This window comes from Mobula birostris, chromosome 21 (genome assembly GCF_030028105.1).
Source record: "Mobula birostris isolate sMobBir1 chromosome 21, sMobBir1.hap1, whole genome shotgun sequence".
Classification (NCBI taxonomy): Eukaryota; Metazoa; Chordata; class Chondrichthyes; order Myliobatiformes; family Myliobatidae; genus Mobula; species Mobula birostris.
The window spans coordinates 21,982,435-22,000,381 of NC_092390.1; the positions used below are offsets into that span (position 1 = coordinate 21,982,435).

Below are 17,947 nucleotides of genomic sequence, written 5' to 3' on the forward strand. Positions count from 1 at the left end.
TAAATCCAATCCACACTCAAACTCTCCTCCAAGATAATAATCACTGATTTCCCAATGTACCTGCATGATTGAAGTCCTGCACCTCTTACATTTTTCCTCAACACTAACTGCATCAGATCAACAATGAAAACTGACATTACACCAACATTATCTAATGAAGTTATAAAATAAGCATATTATTAGCTAACTTTTATTTCACAATCACACTCCAATAACTGCTTTTCGTTTTCCTCCAGATCTTCCCAAATCCTACACCAAAGACAGTTGCTTCAAGACCTGCTCTGTGACATTTCAACTGAAATTTGAGATTCAACAGTGAAAACAGCAGCTAAAAGAATGCATCCCCTTATTAATAAGGCAAACATGAGGAAATCTGCAGATGCTGGAATTTCAAGCATCACACATAACAATTGCTGGTGAATGCAGCAGGTCAGGCAGCATCTATAGGAAGAGGTACAGTCGACGTTTTGGGCCGAGACCCTTCATCAAGACTAACTGAAAGAAGAGATAGTAAGAGATTTGAAAGTGGGAGGGGGAGGGGGAGATCCAAAATGATAGGAGAAGACAGGAGGGGGAGAGATGGAGCCAAGAGCTGGAAAGTTGATTGGCAAAAGGAATATGAGAGGATCATGGGATGGGAGGCCTAGGGAGAAAGAAAGGAGGAGGGAGAAAGCCCAGAGAATGGGCAAGGAGTATAGTAAGAGGGACAGAGGGAGAAAAAGGAGAGAGAGAAAAAAAATTAATAATAATAATAAATAAATTTTTTGATGAGATTACTAAGAAAGTTGACGAGGGTAAAATGGTGGATGTTGTCTATATGGACTTCAGTAAGGCCTTTGACAAGGTTCCACACGGAAGGTTAGTTAGGAACGTTCAGTCGTTAGGCATTAATATGGAAGTAGTAAAATAGATTCAGTAGTGGCTAGAGACGCCAGAGAGTAGTGGTGGATAACTGTGTGTCAGATTGGAGAACGGTGTGTAGCGGTGTGCCTCAAGGATCTGTACTGGGTCCAATGTTGTTTGTAATATATATTAATGATCTAGATGATGGGGTGGTAAATCGGATTAGTAAGTATGCAGATGATACTAAGATAGACGGTGTTGTGCATGATGAGGTAAGTTTTCAAAACTTGCAGAGAGATTTAGGACAGTTAGAAGAGTGGGCTGAAAGATGGCAGATAGAGTTCAATGCTGAAAAATGTGAGGTGCTACATTTTGGTAGAACTAATCAAAATAGGACATACATGGTAAATGGTAGGGCATTAAAGAATGCTTTAGAACAGAGGGATCTAGGAATAATGGTGCATAGTTCACTGAAGATGGAATCTCATGTGGATAGGGTGGTGAAGAAAGCTTTTGGTTTGCTGGCCTTTATTAATCAGAGCATTGACTATAGGAGTTGGGATGTAATGTTGAATTTGTATAAGACATTGGTGAAGCCAAATCTGGAGTATTGTGTACAGTTCTGGTCACCGAATTATAGAAAAGATGTCAATAAAATTGAGAGAGTACAGAGGAGGTTTACTAAACTGTTGCATGGGTTTCATCTCCTAAGTTACAGAGAAAGGTTGAACAAGTTAGGTCTTTAATCTTTGGAGCATAGAAGGTTGAGGGGAGACTTGATAGAGGTGTTTAAAGTTATGAGGGGGATTGATAGAAGTGACGCGTTTAGACTTTTTCCATTGAGAGTGGGGAAGATTCAAACAAGAGGGCATAGGTTGAGAATTAGAGGACAAAAGTTTAGGAGTAACATGAGGGGGAACTTCTTTACTCAGAGAGTGGTAGCTGTGTGGAATGAGCTTCCAGCAGAAGTGGTTAAGGCAGGTTCTACGTTGTCGTTCAAAGTTAAATTGGATAGATATATGGACAGGAAAGGAATGGAGGGTTATGGGCTGAGTGCAGGTCGGTGGGAATAGGATAGGGTAAGAGTTCGGCACGGACTATTAAGGGCCGAGATGGCCTGTTTCTGTGCTGTAATTGTTATATGGTTATATAAATAAATAACGGATGGGGTATGAAGGGGAGGAGGGGCATCAACGGAAGTTAGAGCAGTCATCAGGTTGGAGGCTACCCAGACGGAATATAAGGTGTTACTATCTCTTAATATCTCTTCTTTCAGTTAGTCCTGACGAAGGGTCTTGGCCCGAAACGTCGACTATACCTCTTCCTATAGAAGCTGCCTGGCCTGCTGCGTTCACCAGCAATTTTTATGTGTGTTCCCCTATTAATAAAATCACATGAATCCTTGAATCCCTAATACCTTCCAACACCAGTATTCGGTATGCACTTTATGTCTAAAAGAATTAAGTATTTTACAAGGGGGTCAAATAAATTTGCAGTTTCATAAACGTCCTAGTTGGAGTCTGCCAAAAATACTTCCAGTACTTCCAGTTTCTATATCTTGGGAAGGATTAGTTTAGTTTAGATTTAGTAAAATGATACCATGGGTTAAAATATAAAGACACATTACAGAAACTAGATTCATACTTCCTGAAATTTAGAAGGTTTTAAGATAACAAGGTCAACTAGGTAGAGTAGATGAAGAAAACTAGTTGGAAGGAATTAACAAATGAGTAACACAAAAAATAAAGGAAATAGTGCAATAAAGTTACAAACACAAAACACTAATTACTTACAATTAATCTAAAATCCACGGGCTATTCACTGAAAATGATCTATATTTGAAAGAATAAATGGCATTGTAAAAATATGATTCACAAGAAGCAGGTGTGGTACTGTATTTGGGTACGACGCAGGGAAGGAAATGAACTTTCTAAGTAATGGTATGGATAGGTGATCTAAAACTCAAATCATAGTCAAATGTAATACACACAAAATGCTGGCGGAACTCGGCAGGCCAGGCAGCATCTATTGGAAAAAATTACAATCGACGTTTCAGGCTAAGACCCTTCAGCAGGACTGGAGAAAAAAAAGATATGGAGTAGAATTAACAAATGAGGGGAGGAGAGAGAGAAACACAAGGTGATAGCTGAAACCGGGAGGGGGAGGGGTGAAGTAAAGAGCTGGGAAGTTGATTGGTGAAAGAGGTACAGGGCTGGAGAAGGGGGAGTCTAGTAGGAGAGTACAGAAGGCCATGGAAGAAAGAAGAAGGGGGAGGAGCACCAAAGGGAGGTGACGGGCAGGCAAGGAGGTAAGGGTAGAGAGGGAAAAGGGGTTGGGGAATGGTGAAGGAGAAGCGGTTCATTACTGAAAATTCGAGAAATCGATGTTCATGCCATCAGGTTGGAGGCTACCCAGATGGAATATAAGATGTTGTTCATCTAACCTGAACTTGGCTTCATCTCGATAGTAGAGGAGGTCATAGGTTGACATATCAGAATGGAAATGGGAAGTGTAATTAAGATGGGTAGCCGCTGGGAGATCCCGCTTCTTCTGGTGGAAGGAGCATAGGTGCTTGGTAAAGTGGTCTCCCAATCTACGTCAGATCTCACTGATACACAGGAGGCCACACCGGGATCACCAGTATCAGTATATGACCCCAACAGACTCACAGTTAAAGTACTACCTCACCTGGAAGGACTGTTTGGGACCCTGAATGGTAGTGAGGGAGAAGCTGCAGAGGCAAGTATAGAACTTGTTCTGCTTGCAAGGTTAAGTGCCAGGAGGGAGATCAGTGGGGAGGGACAAATGGACAAGCGAGTCGTGTAGGGATCAATCCTTGTGGAAAACAGGAAGTGGTGGTGGGGGAGGGGAAGATGTGCTTGGTGGTGGGATCCCATTGGAGATGGTGGAAGTTCTAGAGAATTATGTGCTGGATGTGGAGCTGGTGCGGTTGTACGTGAGGACAGGAGGAACCCTATCCCTGGTATAGTGGCAGGAGGATGGGGTAAGAGCAGACACATGTGAAATGGAAGAGATGTGGTTGAGGGCAGTGTTGATGGTGGAGGAAGGGAAGCCCCTTTCTTTGAAAAAGGCCTACCCACATCCGTGACACTTCACACACTCTGGATATTTTCAATGATTTCAATATCCCTGGACCCCACCATCTTATTTTCACTATGCATGTCCATCCCCCACCAGGAAGGCCTCAAAGCTCTCTGTTTCTTTCTGGACACCAGACCCAACTAGTTCCCCACCACCACCACTCTCATCCGTCTAGCGGAACGTCCTCATTCTCAATAATTTCTCCTTTGGCTCCTCCCGCTTCCTTCCAACAAAAGGTGTTGACATGGGCACTCGCATGGGTCCCAGCTATGCCTGCCTTTTTGTTTCGCTACATAGAACAATCTATGTTCCAAGCCTACATTGGTATCCACTTCATGAAGGATTATAGTGAGATACTGGGAAAAGATTTTGCGAAGGAAACTGCATAAAATGGTTTCAATCTTCCAAATGCTGGACAAATATTCTTTGCATCCATTGTTGGATCCTGGGTAATCTCTGATTATTTATAGAGAATGTAAGGGTTAAGAGTTAGAGTTCTATTAAAGGTAATCAAATTGTAAGGTCAACTCTTGTTTGTCTCACTCCACAGATGCTGCCTGACATTCCAAGCATTTCCAATGCTTTCAGGTTTTATTTTAGATTTCCAGTTTTTGTAGTGATTTGTTTCCCACTGTTTAGTACTCTTTCCATTTTTTTCTCATTTTTAAATTTATTTATTCATTAACAAGGTATCACTATCCTCCCTCAGTCAGTACCACCACTACCTGTATCGTTCAGTCTCTTTTGTTCGCTACCCTTTCTGTTTGTTCTTTCCAACAGTCATACTTCTTCGTTATTGAAAAAATTATTTCGAGCTTCTCCCAGTTGTAATCCATGAATGCCAGCTGACCGGCTGTATTTCCAGCATCTTTGGTTTTTATTGCTGTTAGTGATGCTGTCATGTGCCTGATGTCCTCATTGCTCTAGATTTTAGGTTAAGGGTTTGGAAGATATTAAGGAACCACCAAGGGTATTGCTGCAATCCATACTGGAGATGGTATACTCTGCTGTCATAGTGCACTTGTGATGGAAGAGGTAAATGTTTATATAGTCAGATCAGAAGCCAATCAGCTTGAGTGCTTTTAGAGCTGTATTCATCCAAACGTTTGGTGAGTATTTCAGCGTATTCTTGAAATATACCTGTAGGTATTTAAGGCAAGTTATTTGTTAGGGCATCCAAGGCTTCTTCAAGTGCAAGTTTATTCTCATCTGACTGTACATGTATATAATCAAATGAAAAAATGTTGTTCTGGACCATTGTGCAATCACAAAACATATATCACACATAGTGCACTAAAACAGAAGTTAATAAAAAATATAATTCAAAATGCATGTAATGCACAGCACAGATAAACAGTAAACAGTTCGCTGTTCTAGTGATAAGACCTCAATGGTGGTAGGGTATTCATTAGTCTCACAGCCCGGGGGAAGAAACTATTAGATACCCAGTATGGCAGTCCTAGTCCTGCTGCTCTTGCATCTCCTTCTTGATGGTAGTGAGTCAAAAAGATTGTGGGATGGGCGGTAGGGATCCGCAGCAATTCTTTGGGCTCTTCATTTGTATGCACCCAGTAAATGTCACAAATGGAGGTAGGGAGACCCCGATGATCTTTACGACAGATTTTACTATCCTCTGTAGGATAACGTGATTTAATGCCTCTGCAGCTTCCACATCACACAATGATGCATCCAGACAGGACACTATTAATGGTGCTCCTGTAGAAAGTTGTTAGAATGGGGGCAGGGAGCCTTGCACGCTTCAATCTTTTCAGAAAATTTAGATGCTGCTGTACCTTCTTGACTTAATAGGTGTTGTTGTTCCAGGTTAATCATCCGTTATGTGCACACCAAGGAACTTTCAAAATCAGAATCACTTCATTGCCAGTATGTGAGCAGGAAGTTGTTCATTACATTCTACTCATAATTCATGATTTTTATGTACTGCTTAAGTGCTTTTAGCACATGTTTTTCTTACATTCAATAGAGAAAAACTACTGTACTTTTGTACTTTAACTTGAGGCAAAGTTCTAGGTTCTGTTTTTCTATGATGTTATAGCTTTCAACAGAGATATTAAAAGTTGCAAGATTCAACAGTTTTCCTTGCAGCCAAAAGCACAATACATTAAAAGTTGTAAGCAATAAACAATCTGCTGGAGGAGATCAGAGGGTTGACCAACTTACAAGGTTTGGAAGAAGGATTGAATAGGTTAGGATTGCATTCTTTAGAACTTAGAAGATTGAGAGGAGATTTGATAAGGGTATACAAAGTATGAGGGATATAGATAGTGTAAATGCTAGCAGGTCATGGCTTAAGGGTGAAAGGTGAGAAGTTTAAGGGGAACATGAAGGGAAACTTCTTCACTTAGAAGGGTGTGAGAGTGTGTAATGAGCTGCCAGCACAAGTGGTCCATGTGAACTTGATTTCAATGTTTAAGAGCAGTTTGGATAGATACGTGGATAGTAGAGATATGGAGGGTTATGGTCCTGGTGCAGGTCTTTGGGAGTTTGCAGTTTAAATGGTTTCAACATGGACTAGATGGACTGAAGGGCCTGTTTCTGTGCTGTACTTCTCGATAAGTCTATCTGTGGGACAAAAGAAGTTGTTTATATTTTGGGTCAAAATCCTGCATCAGGACTGAGAGTGGAGAGGCAAGATGGCCAATATAAAGTGGGGATGTGGAGTGGTGAGACAGGGGTTAGAGAGGTGATTGGTGTACTGAGGCAAGCAGGTTGTGTTAGTAGACAGGTGGTGTTAGTAACAGGCTGCTGGAGCAAGGAGGGGTATTCCCTTCCTGCCACTGATGTAACTCAATCCACTGAGTTCCTCCAGCAGATTTGTTGCTGCAGATTCCAGCTTCTGTGGTCTCTTGTGTCTCCATTAAAAGTTATGATCATGTTAAGTTCCTTGAAAATATTAAAGATCAGTAAATGAATGAATCAATGGAGAAAATAGCTTTAAAATTGCCAACCTATTAAATTGCCAGGATGCCTCCAGTGGGTTTTCTTTAAAATGCGAATGGGATTTGTATAAGAATACAAGCCATTGATTGGTTTAACTTTTAAAACTAATAAACATGAATCTGCCAGCACACAATTTTCCATTCTTTGTAATATTCAGTTACTTCACATAAATTTGGATGCCATATATAAAGAAATTGGCTATTCTACAAATTTTTTTTGTGATGAAAATTAAGTAGCATACAATTGGAGAATTTCTTTATGTAAGAGTGTAGGGCATTCAAGTAAACTATCCATCCAAAAAATGTAGATCAAGGTAAATACTAAGTGCACAATATCAAAATAGGTTGGTAACTCACATTATCAACAAGTACACTGGAACAATTGTGGTGTAAAGGAGCCAATTATCTTAAAAACAAGATGAATGTTATGTATGTATGTATATATGTATTTATTTATTTAGATATGTAGCGCAGAAAAGGCCCTTCCGGCCCAATGAACCGCACCACCCAGTGACCCACCTTTTTAACACAAGTCTAATCACGGGACAATTTACAATGACCAATTAGCCTACTAACTGGAGGAAACCCACACAGTTCATGGGGAGAATGTACAAATTCGTTACAGGTGGCACCAGAACTGAATTCCAAACTTTGAATTATAATGGTGAGTTGTAATGTGCTACCTTGGCTTCATATGATTGGGGGGAGAATTAAAGACAACTTTTTCCTTGCATAGATTTATTACACCCTGAAATATTTTACTACAAGTAACTATCATGTGTCATATGTAACTCAGTGCGCTCTTGTAAGCCATAAAGTCCCATGCCAAGATTAAAGCACATAAATAAATACTGATATTGCAGTCCAGTACTGATTCACTGCTGTAATGTCAGATACAAATTTAAGCGTCATGCCTTGGAATGATGGCACAGCAGCTGGTCCTGCTGCCACACAACCCTGGAATCCCAGGGTTGATCTTGACCTCAGGTGCTGTAGAAATTACACATACTGCATGTAATTCCCCTGGCTGCTCTGGTTTCTTCTCACATTCCAAGATATGCCGTCAGGCTAAATGTCTGCTATAAATTATTCCGAAGTATAGATAAGTGACTAAAGAGTTAAATGCAGATTTGACAAACGTGAGAGAGTAGGCTACAGGAAGCTGAGAATGAAGAGACTGCTCTGCTATAAAGTGGCACAAATCTGTATTGCCTATTATGTAATGAGGTATTCCTCTTAACTGAGCCTAGCAGGAGTGCTATTGCAGTTTGGACTGAGGATCAGTAGGTAGGGAATAGAATGTGAGTAAAGCTAACAGATTGGTAGGAGATGCTAGATGCCGGAAATTGTGCAGGCAGGAGAGGTCAAGGATTGATAAGAAGTATGGACATAAGAGTCAGGCAACATATACATGCCAGAGAGGATCAGTTGTAGTTTTGGAAGAAGGTGTGATCATGTGAGGATTATAATTTTGGAGGCAAAGGGGAAAGTAAACACAAGAATGTCACAGGAGTGGTGTGGGCAGCATGGGAGTGCCTTAGGGTAGTTCAGTATGTTATTTAAAGAAGAATTCTGTGGAATTCATTGCCATAGGGAACTGTGGAGGGCAGGTCATTGTGTGTATTTAAGGCAGAGATTAAGAGAGACAAAAAGCAGGAAACTAAAGGCCAGATTGCTTAACCATTGCTATAAAATGTGTCAGAAACTATTATTTAAGAAACTCTAGCAGGAATATCAAGGCAATCGGGCAAAGTTCATACAGTTTTGTGAAAGGGATACCATATATGACTAATTTTTGGAGTTCTCTGAAGTAACATGCATCGCTACAAAGGGGTACCTATATTTGTTCTACATTTAGATTTCCAGAAAAAATACTTTCAGACCCAAACTCAAGAACAATCAAGTTAATCCCAATTAAGAAAGTAACCTGATATGGTATATGAACTGTCCCCCAGGACATGTTTCCATTATCTAGAAACACAAATATGCATTGCTTCTTATAGAGTTTAGCAAGGCATTTGATAAGGCACCCCATGCAAGGCTTGAGAAAGTAAGGAAGCATGGGATCCAAGGGAACATTGCTTTGTGGATCCAGAACTGGCTTGCCCACAGAAGGCAAAGAGTGGCTGTAGATGGGTCATATTCTGAATGGAGGTCGGTGACCAGTGGTGTGCCTCAGGGATCTGTTCTGGGACCCTTACTCTTTGTAATTTTTATAAATGTCCTGGATGAGGAAGTAGAGGAATGGGTTAGTAAATTTGCTGATGACACAAAGGTTGGGGGTGTTGTGGATAGTGTGGAGGGCTGTCAGAGGTTACAGTGGGACATTGATAGGATGCAAAACTGGGCTGAGAAGTGGCAGATGGAGTTCAACACAGATAAGTGTGAGGTGGTTCATTTTGGTAGGTCAACTATAATGGCAGAATATAGCATTAATGGCAAGACCCTTGACAGTGTGGAGGATTAGAGGGATCTTGGGGTTGACTCTGTGGTTAAGAAAGCATTCGGTGCTTTGGCCTTCATCAATTGTGGGTCTGAGTTTAAGAGCTGAGAGGTAATGTTGCAGCTATATAGGAATCTGGTCAGACCCCACTTGGAGAACTGTGCTCAATTCTGGTTGCCTCACTACAGGAAGGACGTGGAAACCTTAGAAAGGGTGCAGAGGAGATTTATAAGGATGTTGCCTGGATTGGGGAGCATGCCTTATGAGAATAGGTTGAGTGAATGCAGCCTTTTGTCCTTGGAGCGATGGAGGATGAGCGGTGACCTGATAGAGGTATATAAGATGATGAGGGACATTGATCGTGTGGGTAGTCAGAGGTTTTTTCCCAGGGCTGAAATGGCTAGCGCAAGAGGGCATAGTTTTAAGGTGCTTGGAAGTAGGTTCAGAGGAGATGTCAGGGGTAAGTTTTTTTACGCAGAGTGGTGAGTGCGTGGAATGGGCTGCTGGCGGCAGTGGTGGAGCTGGAAACGATAGGGTCTTTTAAGAGACTCCTGGATGGATACATAGAAAAATAGAGGGCTATGGGTAAGCCTAGGTAGTTCTAAGGTAAGGACATGTTCGGCACAGCTTTGTGGGCCGAAGGGCCTGTATTGTGCTGTATGTTTTCTATGTTTTTAGATTAAGATGGCAGGTTATAGGGACCCAATTGTTTGGTATTTTTCAGGAAATGCCATACATGGGAACTTGTTCACTCAGACGGTGGTGAAAGTGTGGAATAAGCTGCCAGTGGAAGTGGTGGATGCTGGCTGAATTTGAAAATTTAAGAGAAATTTGGATTGGGGTATGGAGGGCTTTGATCTCAGTGCAGGTCAATGAGACTGGGCAGAATAGCAGTTTGGCATGGACTAGATGGGCCTGTTTCTGTGCTGCAGTGCTCTCTATGACCCTTAAGAAATCTGACAATGTTGCATAAAGGGTAGACACAAGATAAATGACATAGAAATTAAGCTACTTGTGTGGATGTTTAGATTGACTTGAAATAGAGAGTGGGCATAAGTGGGCCTTTTCTAATTGATAGGAACAGTCCTGTGGTCTTTTAAGAGTTTACAGTATATGAATGACTTGGATGAAGGCACAAAGTAAAGGTATGGTTGTTAAATTTGACAATGACATATAAATCAGTAGGAAAGCAAGTTGTACAGACGACATTCTGAGGTTTCAAAGGGATGTAGATAAGTTAAGTTAATGAAATATGATGTGGCAAATGGAATATAATTTGGAAAAAATATGACATCTCCCAGTCTGATGAGAAAAAGAGAAACAAACATATTGTCCAAATGGTGAGAAACTACAAAGTACTGAGATGCAAGTGAATCTTGGGGACCCAATGCATGACTTGCAAAAGTCTAGCATGCAGACACAGCTGGCTTTTAAGAAAGCTAGCAGAATATTATTGTTTATTGCTGGGCAATTGAATACAAAGCTAGGGAGGTTACGCTGCAGTTATATGGACATTTGTGAGACAGCTTAGGGAATACTTGTACAGTATTTGTCTCCTTAATTAATGAAGGATGCTAATGTATAAGAAGCAGTTCTGAGTAGGTTGATGAGAGTAGATTGTCTTAGGAGGAAAGGTTGGATGGGCTAGGTTTTATTCACTGGAGTTTAGAAGAGTGAAATGTAACTTGATTGAAACATAAAACCTCTTGAGGGGCCTTAATAGGATGGATATAGAGACATGTTTCTTGAGCTATTGGTCACCCAGTTAAAACAGATGAGATGTTATTTTTTCTCTCTCAGGGCATTATGAGCTTTAGGAACATATTTCAAAAAAAGGGCAGTGGAAGCAGACTTTGAATATTTTTAAGACAGAGATAGACAGATACTTGATAAGCAAGGGGTGAAAGATTACCAGGACTGGTTGTAAAATAGTGACGGATTCTAACAGATCAGCTGGAATTTTATTAATAGTGAAAGGCCAACTGTCAAATGATAAACTCATGCTTCTGATTGATCTGGTTTCTTTCAGTAACACTGAAGTAAGCCACGTGAGACTGACAGAAGCATGCTTCTATATAAGTGCCTGAGTCATGTGAAGACCACGTAGGACATTATCCAAATTCCCAAATGTGAGATTACGTATCCATTCACATTTCATAAGCTCAGAGGATCTGGAAGGAAAATTGAGGTGAACAAAAACAAAACATTTCACCTTGTAATATTTAGACACCATCTGGTTCTGTGATCCTGCTTGGTGCCCTTCACAATAAGAAAGTGTGGAACTATCCCAAGGAAAACACTCATTTTCAAATATGGTTGTGACAACTTAATTTGTAAATGGAAAATCACGGATGAGAACTAGAAGTCTGCAAGTCAACCTAACATCATTCAATACTTAAGCCACAACTGAAAACAGTCCCAAAAGGCAGAAAAAACACTAATAAAAGCCAAGAGAGGCATTGTGCAAAACAACTTCCCCTGTTAATAACCATAGATCCTTTCAAGATTTCAAAACCCAGATAACTGAAGGCAGCTTCAAACTAGCTGTTTCAGATTGGCACTGAACTACCTTAGCCACATGTCATCAATATAATTTTAAATGCTTCAAAAAGAAACTGCATGAAAAGAGCAAATGTTCTTGATCGTCAAAGGGCAGAGAGGAGCTAATTGACAGACTGCAAATCACATAAACAACAACTCAAAAGAAAGTTCACTCAACTTTGCAAAGCTAACATCTACCAACTGATGATACAGTACTCATAACTTCAAACATTATAATCAGCTTTCATATTCATTCAAAATTATTCCAACAAAGCTACAAAGTAATGATCTTTAATCAGGAGAACAGAAGCTAATTCAGCATTCCTGGATTATTCAGAGTTGTAACCAGCAGGACTAGAGCTAAGATCATAGAGAATTGGGTTACAATGCAATGCTTTATTATTGATTTATTACATCGTCTATTTCTTCAGCAGGAATTCATTTTTATCTTATCACCTCAACTTCATCTGGTAATCACTTTGGATGGTTTTAAAATTATATTTGAATATAATCCTCCTATATAAAAGATAACTGATGAGGCCACTTAAACTTTTTTCCAGAGGGTGGAGAATTTGACCATCTGCTGATCTTCCTAACCAGAACTGGGTAGCCATTTTTTTCAACTACTGGTAGAACCTAGCAGAAGAGTGTTCACAAATACTGTAAGTCATTGGAACTGTCTCCTCAAAGCTCAGTGGAGGCAAAATTTTTGAACATTTTAAGGCAGAAGTAGACAAATGCTTATTAAACTATAGGGTAAGAAATAAACGTGGGTAGATTGGAATGTGTAGCGGAGTTACAGTCAGATTAAACAGCACTGTAGACTTCAGGGACTAAGTGAGATACTTCTTCAAATTTGTACTTTCATACTTAAGTATTAAGGGAATCAATGGATTTGAGATTAGTGCAGGAAAGCGTCATTAGGAGAAGAAATCATCATGTTCTTATTGAATGGTGGGACAGGCAGAAAACGGTGAATGACCTACTTCTAGTTCTATTTCTTATATTCTTTTGCACTGGGTTGGGAGAGTTGGTTCTTTGTAGAGAAAAACTGGTGTTGGCTGAGGCACCAGCCACTTCATTTCTGTACTTTCAGATTAATTCAATATTGGAATAACCCATCCTCCAGTCCTCTTCTACCGACAGCAAAAACTATAACTTAATTTATGCTAGGATTTACAATCTTAAAGTATTCACTCCAAATAATTTTCAACCAAGTGACTTTATGATAGCTTAGAAATACCGTATTAAACTATCGAAATTGAGGCAATATCTGTTCCATAGAACACTTATTGACAAATATCTAAACTATTTAACAAAGGGACTATATAGGAGTCAGGGAAAATCTGCACTTTAAATGCTTATCATCATTCAATGCATCAGTAAACAAAATACTCACAGTTTTGGTTTGGCATATACAGGTGGAGGCTCCTTTGTCGGGGAAATTGGCACTGACGTCCAGGCGTTCTGTTTGTTTGTTTTGTCGTATCCCCCCTCAAATGAAGGTTCGCTTCCTGTATCATCTTCAGGTAATTTAAAATGCACTCTCAGTCCAGCTTTAGGTTTGTGGTCTTGGTGGTTCACAAGAACGCTTTCCAGTTTTGGTTTAAAGGGGACAGTGGGTGGTAACAGTATTTTATTTGGTTGGATTTGCGTATCTGTTGCCGTGGCCTCCACTGTCACAGAGCTTGAAGAATTCAGATTAACAGCATTATAATCTTCAATTCCTGTGAAAAAGCCATCAGTCAGTTTCTTCCAGATTGGCACAGAATGACATTCTATGGAATGTTAGTTCTAAAATGTACAAAATTTGGAATTATGGTGATTGCGGGAATTCTTAGGGTTTAAAAATTGTCCTCTTTTCTTAAATTTAACTTTAAACTTAAGTTTAAAAAATGTGTAAGCAATGAAAAACTGGTTGACTGGCAGAAAGATGAAGAAAAGTCCAGGCAGGAAGTTCAGAAGACCACGAAATACCAAAAATGAAGAAGTTTGAACTGGGAAGAGCAACTATAGAGCTCAGCTGTACAGTGAGAGGAGAAAGGAAAATATAACTATATTTATAAGTTCTTCCACTTATGTGGGCACACAGTTACTTCTGTGGAAGCATACATGTTTCAAGGATGGTATGCTTCCTTCCAGATATCAGGTTCATAGATTGAATGAGCAGCTGCAGAATACCCTGGAGGGAGAGGGTAAACAACTAGAGAAACTGATATATATTGCTCTCAATGAATTAGGTAGACAAAAAGTTGAGGTACTGTAACCAGACCCCAAACAGCTAGGAAGCAGAACTTCAAACATAGTAAATCCTGGATGATACCTGCTGCCATCCACCAGTGAGCATATAAACACAAAGGTTGTGTAGATGAATGTGTGATTGGAAAGGTGGTACAGATGGGGTGCTTTACATTTTTGGAGCATGGAGAAAGGTGCAAGGAATAGTGGGACCTGTACAGGTAAGAAGCATTGCCCATCAACTGGGCTGTGATAATATCCTCTCAGATAGATTCACTGGAATTGTAGGGGAGAGTTTGAAGTAGCTTGGCATGGTGATAGAAAGCTTAAATGAAGGAACTGAGCTAGAAATGGATGGTAGAAAATCTGTGAAGGAATATGGAAGAGAACCAAACAAAAAATAGAAAAATTAAACTCTGGATACACTTAATGATCCATATCTAAATACAAGGAATATAGTAAATAAGTCAGATGAACAGAGCACAATGAAGGATGATACTTTAACTATCACTGAAATGGTAGCTCATCTTTCTATCATGAAAGAATCTGGCAAATGTAGATTGGGACAGGTTGCTTTCTGGCAAAGGTGTACTTGGTATGTGGGATGCCTTCAAAAGCGAAATTTTGAGAGTACAGAGTTTGTATGTTCCCATCAGAATAAAAGGCAGGGATACCAGGTTTAGGGAATCTTGGTTTTAGAGAGATATTTAGACCCAGGTTAAGAAAAAAAGGAGGTGCATAGCAGGTATAGGCAGGAAGGAACAAATGAGGTACTTGAGGAGTATAAGAAATGCAAGAGAACATTTAAGAAAGAAATTAGGAAATGAGGTTGCTCTAGCAGACAAGGTGAAGGAGAATCCCAAAGGCTTCTACAGATGTATTAAAAGCAAAAGGATAGCAAGGGACATAATTGGTCTTCTGGAAAATCAGAGTGTTCATCTATGCATGGAGTCAAAAGAGATGGGGAGATCTTAAATGGATTTTTTCCATCTCTATTTACTTAGGAGGCAGACACAAAGTCTACAGAAGTGTGGCAAAACAGCATTGAGGTCATGGATATACCTCACAGCAGCAGTGAGATCATACAGATTACAGAGGAGGAGGTATTTGCTGATTTAAGATAAATTAGGGTGGATAAATCCCCAGGGCAAGGCAAGGCGTTCCCTCGGACATAGTGGGAGGCTAGTGCAGAAATTGCAGGGGCCCTAGCAGAGGAATTTAAAACATCCTTAGCCACAGATGAGGTGCTGGAGGATTGGAGGATTGCAAATATTATTCATTGTTTAAGAAAGGCTCTAAGAATAAGGCAGGAAATTATAGGCTGGCGAGCTTGACATTAGTAGTGGGTAAGTTATTGGAAGGTATTCTAAGGAACTGGGTATATAAGTAGTTGGGTAGGTAGGGACTGATTATGGATAGTCAACATGGTTTTGTATGTGGTAGGTCATGCCTAACCAATCTTAAAGAGTTTTACGAGGAAATTACCAGGAAAGTTGATGAAAGCAAGGCAGTGGATGTTTTTTACATAGACTTTAGCAAGGCCTTTGACCAGGTCCTGCATGGGAGGATGGTCAAGAAGGTTCAGTCACTTGGCATTCAAGATGAGGTAGTAAACTGGATTAGACATCGGTTTTATGGGAAAAGACAGAGAGTGATAGTAGATGGTTGCTTCTCTGACGGGGAGCCTGTGACTAGTGTTGTGCTGTAAGGATCAGAACTATATCAACGATCTGGATGATAATGTGGAAAACTGGATCAGCAAATTTACAAATGACATCAAGACTGTGTGTGCAGTGTTTAGTGAGGAATGTTACCAAATCCTGTAATAGCCTGCACCAGCTGGAAAAATGGGCTGAGAAATGGCAAATGGAATTTAATACAGATGTTAAATTGCACTTTGGGAGGGCAAACCAGGGTAGGACTTATACGGTGAGCATTCACGCACTGGGGAGTGCAGTAGAACAGAAGGACCTGGAAATACAGGTCCATAATTTCTTGAAAGTGGCATCATAGGTAGAAAAGGTCATAAAAAAGCTTTTGCACACTGGCCTTCATAAATCAGGGCACTGATTACAGGAGGTGGGATGTTACGTTGAAGCTGTTTATTGCATTGCTGAGGCCTAATTTGGAGTACCGTGTGCAGTTTTGGTCACCTACCTACAGGAAAGATGTCAATAAGATTGAAAGAGTGCAGAAAAAATGTACAAAGATGTTGCCAAAAAAGTATTGAAGGTGTAGAATTCGTAAATGGCATTTAGCAGAAATTTTTAAGATGTATGTCATCAGTTTGGATGGAGGAGCGGGCAGGTGGAGATTCAAAGGGGTGGTACAATTCTGGATATAGTTTTTAAAAATTAAGCTGGGCAGCTGGAAGGAGTATCAAGGAAAGTTGACAAGCATATGTTCTCTGTACATTGTCTCTGTAGATCATAGAAGGATTTTCAATAAGGTTCCTCTTGGGAGGGTGGTTAACGACAAAGCTGACAGGATCCAAGGGAGCTTAGCATATCAGATCAGCTCAGCAGTGGGAAACATACGGTAATGATTGCTTGGTGCTTTTTTCGGCTGAAAGGCTTATACCAGCAAGGTTCCACAAGATTCAACATTTGCTCGCCTTTAGGATATATAAAAGACTAAAATATAAGGATGCAGATACAAATGACACAAAAATTGCCCATATAGCTTACAGGAAGGAAGAGAATTTTTGACTTCAAGAAGTCATGAATGGTCTTAACCAGTTGGGCTGTGAAGTGGAAAACAGAATTCAATCTGGTTAAGTGTAACAGAATGCATTTGTTGGGAAGAGTGATAATAAAACAAAGGGGGTGGACATTGCAGTGAATGAGGAGATATTATGAAATGTAGGGTTTTGCAAAACTTTAAAGTCAAACAATATGATTCTTAAAGAAAATGGAAGTCTTCCTTTAGCTAAGGCGTTGGAGACAAGACCACAGCAGTTAACCTAGTTCTACATGCAGTAATATTTAGACCACAGTTTGAGTACTGTGTAAAATAAATTCAGAATTTTGATCACTGTTTTACAGGAAAGATGTGATTGTGTGAAGTGGGTATTTGTCAGGTCTGGGAAACTCAAGGAAAGATTGGACAGGCTTCAGTTGGATTTCTTCAACAGGAAGTGAAGGGAAATTTAACTGAGACCTTTGAGGGAACACAATAATTAAAATTCTGATAATCTGGCACCTTTGGGTTTTTAGTGGTGCTGGACAGGCAGTTTACCTAGAATATTCAGATAATATTCCTATTAAAACCTCAAGATATTTTAACATAGTTTTTAAAGATATCACACGGTGGAATTATAAATTTTCCAGCAAACTCAATGAGTTTAAATGTAGGATATGAAATGGGATTCTCAATGTATTGATTGAAAAAGAGATTAGTAAGGAGATGAGGAAAGAGAATTCACACCAAGGGTGGTAAGACTCTGTCTGAAAGGGTGGTAGAGGCAGAAATTCTTATCATGTTTAAAACATATCTGGAATGTACTTAGAGAGTTAAGACCAGCAAGTTGGGAATCAAATGCAAGGAGTTGCATAGTTGTTTATCGACTAGCATGATAACGGAATCACCTCCTCTGGTGTCATAAATTATCTAAAACTTTAATGATTCTTTATAAAAACGATACAGTGGAATGTTGATGTTAAGTAATGTGTTTGTATTCATTAATCTTGTTAGAAGGATATTATAGGAAATTACAACCATATAGAAAATCACAGGAGGGCATGTCAGCAATGTAAGCTCTTGCAGATAGCATCATTACCCTGAATTAGATTTTCAGAATTAAACTCTTACAGAAAAATAC

General features: G+C 39.9%; 1 protein-coding gene across 5 annotated transcripts in view; it reads right to left on the reverse strand.

Moving 5' to 3' along the window:
• The window catches only part of mypn (myopalladin), a 285,202-nt gene that overhangs the window by 77,495 nt on the left and 189,760 nt on the right, over positions 1–17,947 (reverse strand). For all 5 annotated transcript variants that reach the window (XM_072239158.1, XM_072239157.1, XM_072239159.1 and 2 more), the window contains one exon: positions 13,289–13,616. In XM_072239158.1, the coding sequence (XP_072095259.1) occupies positions 13,289–13,616 (328 nt within the window). The remainder of the gene's footprint in view (positions 1–13,288; positions 13,617–17,947) is intronic.